General features: G+C 30.7%; 1 protein-coding gene across 1 annotated transcript; it reads left to right on the top strand.

The window, feature by feature from the left end:
* Positions 1-3,928: 3,928 nt before the first annotated feature.
* Positions 3,929-5,623, top strand: LOC105790891 (cytochrome P450 CYP736A12). The gene is made up of 2 exons (XM_012618697.2): positions 3,929-4,631; positions 4,737-5,623. Exons 1-2 carry the CDS (start codon positions 3,942-3,944, stop codon positions 5,526-5,528), a joined length of 1,482 nt encoding a protein of 493 aa, XP_012474151.1. The 5' UTR covers positions 3,929-3,941; the 3' UTR covers positions 5,529-5,623.
* The last annotated feature ends 1,545 nt before the right edge of the window (positions 5,624-7,168 follow it).

Consider the following 7,168-nt stretch of genomic DNA (forward strand, 5'->3'; position numbering starts at 1 on the left):
TTTATATACATATATATACATATATATATCTTTTACTTTTTATAAACTTATTCATTTTTTATTTATTTCTTTATTTACATTTTCATTATTATCTTGAAAGAATGTTTTAATTTTATTTGTTTATATACTTGTTATTTTGTATAATTGATTCAACCTTTTATTTACCCTTTTTTTGTTGTTGTTGTTGCTCGATTATTTATGTGTACATCATCGTATTCATTTTTATTTTGTTACACATATTGATACCGTGTTTCATTTCTACTATTTTGTGTTAGATTAATTTTATTCAATGGATAAATTATGATTTTTGAATAAGCAAAATCTCGTGTTTAGATTCGAGAAGGTCGTACCCTAACTTACGGGGTTTCGATTTTCACAATAAATCTAAATACACGAATCTTTTCAAACTCAAGTTATAAACGATCTCGGGAATTAAGAAGAGATCGTGTCCTAACTTACTGGGCATGATCCCTTGTAACACCCTATTTTGGCCCGGGTCTAAAAGGCCCAAACTACAAGGGCCTATATGGCCCAAACCCCAAACCAAACAGAGGCCCAAATTAACCCCCAGGTGATAGTCAAAAACCCTAGGGTTTCAACAGCGCCGCAGCCACAGGCCCCGCATGATCTTCACCTGCAAGAAATAAATAGCAAAAATAGAAAGAAAATCAAAGATTTGTAAATCGAATCAAACATATTTGTTTCTTTATTATTGTCTTATTATGGCTATAAAAAAGCCATTGATACACTAAAAAAAGGATTCGAAAATCAATAAAGAAAGGCAAGTATTTTTCATAGCAAACACAAAGGATACATACGGAGAAAAATCAATCAAAGAAATTGAAGGTTGATTTTTTTATTTCAAACTCTGCTTCTGTTTTCTTTCGAGATTTCTATTTTTTTTTTGCATACTGTAATAGATAAAAAGGAAAGTATAAAAGAAAAAAAAGAAAAAGGGTGGAGGAACTCAGCTTTGGCTCGAATCTGCGACGCCGGAGGAACGATCGAGGGAGCCATCCCCGAGGATCGGTGGCCAGAAACTGAAGGGTTTTTTGACTTCTTTGCGGCTTTTGTTGATATTTTGAAAGTTCCAAACCCACATTTGGGTTTAGAGGGGTCGAGAGAGTTGAATAGCAGATTTTCCCCTTTGCGGCCACTGCAGGCGGCGGTGCCGTCGTCGAAGATCGGCGGCTGGTGCGGTGGCCGACGATCGGCCGATGCTGGACCTAGGTCGGAAGAGTTGGGGAAGGGGAGAGCTTTTTGAAGTTTTTTCTTTGTTTTTTTTTTAAAAAGGGCTTAAAATGAAATTTTTTGGAGAGTTAGTGGCTTAAATAGCCCTTCAAAACGGCGTCATTTTTGGAATGGGTCGATCCGAATCCGACCCGACCCGGCCTAGGATCCGCGTGTTTTTGATCGGAGGGGTAAATTGCGCTTTTAGCCCCTCCGCCTTTTTAATATTTTTATAATTGGTTTTTTTATTTTTTTAATTCGCCCTTTAATTTATTTTGAATTTAAATTTAGACCTACTTGAACGACGCCGTTTTAGAGGAGAAGGGAAAATTTCCCTTCCAGTCCCTCTCTGTTGTTTGCGTGTTCAATTTAGTGCTTTTATCTTCACTTATTTACGGATTTGCCCCAGTTTTTTTATCTGCAATTCGATTTAGTCTTTTTTATTTTATTTTTAAATTAATTAAATAATGTAATTATTATTATTTGTATGTAATTATTATTATTTAGTTTATATTTATATGTATATGTTTATTTTCTTTATATATGTACATGTATATATTTTTAATGAATATTTTTTATATTTGTATATATATATATTTTTTCAAAACGCTTAAATACATACTTATCTTTTTAACACATATTTTATAATTTATATATTTTATTTATTTTCATAAATGCATTATGTATTTTGTTTATATAAATTTTGTAATCCAAAATTTTATATGTAAATCATGTGCATGTCTTTTATTTTCATAATTTCGATGTATATATTATATATCTTCTATTATTTTATTTATTTTTTATTTACTTCATTCGTTATTTATTTGTGTTCACATCTATATTTTAAAAGAATATTTTTTATTTTGCTCATTTATTTGATATTTTGCATGTCATTGTTTTTTTTCATTATTGATATTAATTTCGTTGATTTACTATTTATGTTATTTCTATATCATTTTGTATTTATTATTGTTATTTGTTATTGCGACATTTATACATATATTCAATATAACATTACATCAACTTTTTACTCGAATTTAAAATAGAAAATTTTCAAAATAGAGATAATACTCGATTTATGATTTTCAAGGAAATTGAGCCCTAACGTATTAGGTTCCAATTTTCTTCGTTAAATCTAACAATCAAGAATTGCTCCTTAATCAAAAATAAAATGAAAAGCTTGTTGTCGGAAATTCAATATATTGTGTCCTAACGCATTGGAAGTGATGTGTTGACTTCTCGGGACAAAGATTTTTTTTAAAAATAAAGGAAATATTCAATGTTTGGGATTTTAAGAAATTGTGCCCTAACGTATTGGGCTGCGATTTCTTCATAAATTTTAAACAATTAAATATTTTCTTAAATTTTATTACACAAGTCTTTTGGACAAACTCATTTTTGAGGAGGTAAAATGTCGTGCCCTAACGCATTGGGTGTGACATTTCTTCTCCTAAATGAGAGAGTCTTAATAAATAACTTGATTTAATTAAGGATTGAATTTTTAACTCTCGACATTAAGACACTAATTAATCAATTTGGTACCAATTTTTGGGCGTTATGAGGGTGCTAATCCTTCCTCGAACGTAACTGACTCCCGAATCTGTTTTTCTAAAACTCGTAGACCAAAGTCGTTTTAGGTGATCCAATCACACCTTAATAAAAGATTAGTGGCGACTCCAATTTTCATCGACAACTTATTTTTATTTTTTCAAAAAAAAATGATTTCGACAATCCCTTTTTTTTTCTCAAGTTTTAAGCGATCTCGGGAATTAAGAAAAAATCGTGTCCTAACTTACTGGGCATGCTCCCTTTTTTAAATCTAAGATAGCTAAATATCTTTTAAATAAGTAATTTTTTTGCATTCATTCGCGCATCGGGAATTCAAGACATTGTGTCCTAACTTACTGGATATAATTCTCTTTCTCGATTAACGTAAAATATGTTATTTTCTCGAAAATTTTCAACATTTCAATAAAGGATCGTATTTTAAATCTCTTTAAAATTTTCAATCTTCAACAGTAATACATTAATTAATCAACTAGGTACCAATTTTGGGCGTTACGAGGGTGCTAATCCTTCTTCGTACGTAACCGACTCTCGAACCCGTTTTTCTGAATTTCGTGGACCAAGATCGTTGTTTTTATAAAATCAAATTGTTTATTAAAAAAACCACTTTTCAAGGTGACCCGATCACACCTTATCAAAAAGGATTGGTGCTGACTCCCATTTTTGTTTTCATTTTCAAAATACAAGTCGACTCCGTCTTGTCAAAAAAATGGTATCAACAGACAACAAAGTATAATTTAACTATTACTAATTTAAAATTTTATAAATTATAAAAGGGTCTAAATAAAAAAATTTCCACTTGCTAGCTCTTGGACTTAAAGTGATAAAAAATCTATAAAAAAAATTGACAGTGAGTAGTAAGATTCAGATCAATTATAAATTATAAAAGGGTCTAAATAAAAAAATTTCCACTTGCTAGCTCTTGGACTTAAATGATAAAAATCTATAAAAAAAATTGACAGTGAGTAGTAAGATTCAAATAAAATATGATGGTCTGGGAGTTGTCCTTTTCTATTCATTTATAATATGTGTAAAGTATCTACAGAGAAGAATAAAATAATTTGTTATAGTTGATATATAAATTTATAAATAGAAAGGGGGATATACAATAGAGGCATATCCATTAGGTTAATTGATTAAGAAGAATGAATCCTTCAGCAAAAACTCTTCTTATAGTCCTTGCAATTTTTTGCCCCTTTTACATTCTATTTTACATCTCGAAACATGGCAAAGGAAAAGGCAAAACCTTTCCTGGTCCTCGACCCCTGCCAATCATTGGGAACCTCCACATGTTAGGCATGCTTCCACACCGATCCCTTTATCACTTGGCCAAAAAACATGGTCCTATAATGTCCATAATGCTAGGCTCTGTGCGAACTATTGTCGTTTCATCCCCTCAAGCCGCTGAGATGTTTCTTAAGACACATGACGATGTTTTCGCAAGCAGACCAAAACTTCAAGTGCTACAATCAATTTACAATGGCAAAAAGGGAATAGCATTCACAGAATATGGACCATATTGGCGCAGTGTGAGGAAGCTTTGCAGTCAACAACTTTTTACTGTATCAAAAATTGAATCGTTTGCTCCATCGAGGAAGGACGTGCTAACGTATTTCATTGAATCTTTGAAGAAAGCAGCAACAACAAAGGAAGTGGTTAACATTAGTAAGATGGTGGGGAATCTTAATGAAAAGATGACTCTAAAAATGATTTTGGGGCCTGTAGAGAGGTATGAGGAATTTAACCTTCAGGAGCTTATTGAAGAGCTTACTAACATGGTAGGAGTTTTCAATCTTGCAGATTTTGTGCCTTTTTTTGGTGCTTTTGACCTACAGGTATTATGTTTGTGTGTATTTTAATATACTATTTCAAAAGAAATTAACCATACACATTATGAACAACCACTAAGTGAATGGTGTTGATTATTGTCAACCATGTAGGGACTCAAAGCTCGAACAAGGACACTTGGTGAAAAACTTGACAAAGCCCTCGAGATGATCATTAACGACCATCAACAGGAAAAGCAGGATGATTTCATCGGTACTATGCTTACGGAGTTAAATAAGCAAATGAATCCCAATGGTGATATAATGGATCGAAATAGCATCAAAGCCATAACAATAGATATGTTTGTGGCTTCCTTGGACACCTCATCTACCACATTGGAATGGGCATTATCAGCGCTCATAAGGCATCCGAGGGTAATGTTAAAACTCCAATCAGAGTTAGAAAGTATTATCGGGAAGAGAATGGTGGAAGAAAATGATTTACCCAAATTGGAGTACCTAGACATGGTTGTGAGTGAAACTTTAAGGCTTTATCCCGTTGCACCTATGCTAATTCCTCGCGAGTCAATGAAGGACATAATTATTGATGGTTGTTACATATCGAAAAAGTCGAGGGTCATTGTGAATGTTTTTGCAATTGGGAGAGATCCTAATGTCTGGTCCAATAATGTTGAAGAGTTCTTTCCAGAAAGGTTCATTAATAGCAATATAGAACTTCATGGACATGATTTTGAACTCATCCCATTTGGTTCAGGCCGTAGAGTATGCCCCGGGAAGAAGTTAGGGTTAATCACAGTTAAACTTATTTTAGCTCAATTGGTGCATTGTTTTGATTGGGAGTTGCCTGGTGGAATGTCACCAAATGATTTGGACATGACTGAGAAATTTAGTGCCTCATTGCCAAGGAAGACTAATCTCTGTGCCAAGCCCATTTATCGCATGTAGAAATGCGAACTTCAAGATAATGTTTGTATTGTGATATAACAAGATGTATCCGTATAATAAAGTTGGAGTGTTTTTAAAATGGTATATTGATTTTATACATTGTCGCAATATATATATATTGACAACACATCACACTTAATAAAATTTCTCAAAATGAAATAAATATAATCGAACTTTTTTTTTTGGTAATATAATTAATTTTTTTAGTAGTTTATTGAATTTTCTGTCTAGGGATGAGCAAAATCCGATTTGATTTGAAAAACTCGATAAAAAATTTAAATTTTGAATTAAATAGTTCGAGTTATTTGAGTTAATCAAGTTATTCAGATCAACTCGAATAAAAATTAAGTTTTTCGGTTTAACTCGAATATGAATTACACAATTCAAGTTATCTGAAAATCCAAATAAGAAAAGAAAAAGTACGTCGTTTTGATAAATGTTTACCTTTTCTAAAGTTAAAAATCAAAACTATTAAGTTAAAAGGCAAAGCTACGTTGTTTTGATAAATGTTTACTTATTAAGTTAAAAGAGAAAATCATTATATTGTTTATATAGTTCAATAATCTTGTATTTCGTCTACTAGTTAAATAATCAGTCCATGTAAACGCAACATTGAGTATAAATAATAAGATCCGTTAATTTGACTCGACTTGACTCGAAATTTTTTGATTCGATTTGATTTGATTAAAAAAATCAAATTGTGCTAAAATATAATTCGTCAACTCGACAAACTCAAATTTTTTTTATTCGATTCGACTCGACTCAACCGAATATTCACCTTTATTTCTAGTACATTGCATTACTTAAGTTATTGTCCGCATATAAATTTATACACCAAGAATGTATTAAATATGAATTTGTTTGAAAATGTAGTAAATCATGTGTACGTTGCTAGCAATTTAACTTCTTCTCTTGGCTTGTTTTATTATTCTTGAATCTTATAACAACTTGTTTTCACACTAAAAGATAGGCACGAAAAATATTAGAGTACATAATAATAGAAAATAACTATAAGTCTATAACAAGGATTAAAAAGAGGGTGGGTGAAGCATAAGCATCAATGATGGCAGGAAAGGGGAAAAAAATGTAAGAAAATCCAATGGAACTAAAAATAAGAAGAAAGAGACAATAGAAGAATAAAATATACAATAAAAATAATTTTGTAGTAATCAAAGATTTTCTCTGTTTATTATTTGTTTGTTTATATTTATTTGATTAAAATATGTTATAAATCTTTACACTCTTCATAAATTTAAAATTAGTCTATTACTTTTATTTTAAGAATTTAATTTATATACTTTTCAAATATACAGTAAAACTTTAAATATATATATATAACCTAAATTTCAAATTTACAAAAATACTAATACTTGTGGATAACTTTTAACCTAATTAGTTTTGCTTTCACTTTGACCAAATCCGATTGAGCGGTTTTGGCTTTACATTGAAAAAACCCAAAGTAGAAGAATATCTAATACAATTTTTTTTTCATTTTCTTAATCTAAAATGTAGCTATCAAGGTTTGTTAAGTATTGTGTTCCAAAATCACGTTTCAAGTCGAATCAATTTTTTTAATTTTCCTTCATTTATAATAATAAATTGTATATATAATTTGTATTCAAATTAAATCTTACTTATAT

Source organism: Gossypium raimondii, chromosome 8, assembly GCF_025698545.1.
Source record: "Gossypium raimondii isolate GPD5lz chromosome 8, ASM2569854v1, whole genome shotgun sequence".
Taxonomy (NCBI): domain Eukaryota; kingdom Viridiplantae; phylum Streptophyta; class Magnoliopsida; order Malvales; family Malvaceae; genus Gossypium; species Gossypium raimondii.

What these genes read in the sequence shown, in the direction of transcription:
- LOC105790891 (XM_012618697.2), top strand. Translation starts at nt 3,942, where the DNA reads ATGAATCCTTCAGCAAAAACTCTTCTTATAGTCCTTGCAATTTTTTGC. An exon ending in TTGGTGCTTTTGACCTACAG is followed by an intron (nt 4,632 to 4,736) that starts GTATTATGTTTG and finishes TCAACCATGTAG; the next exon opens with GGACTCAAAGCTCGAACAAG.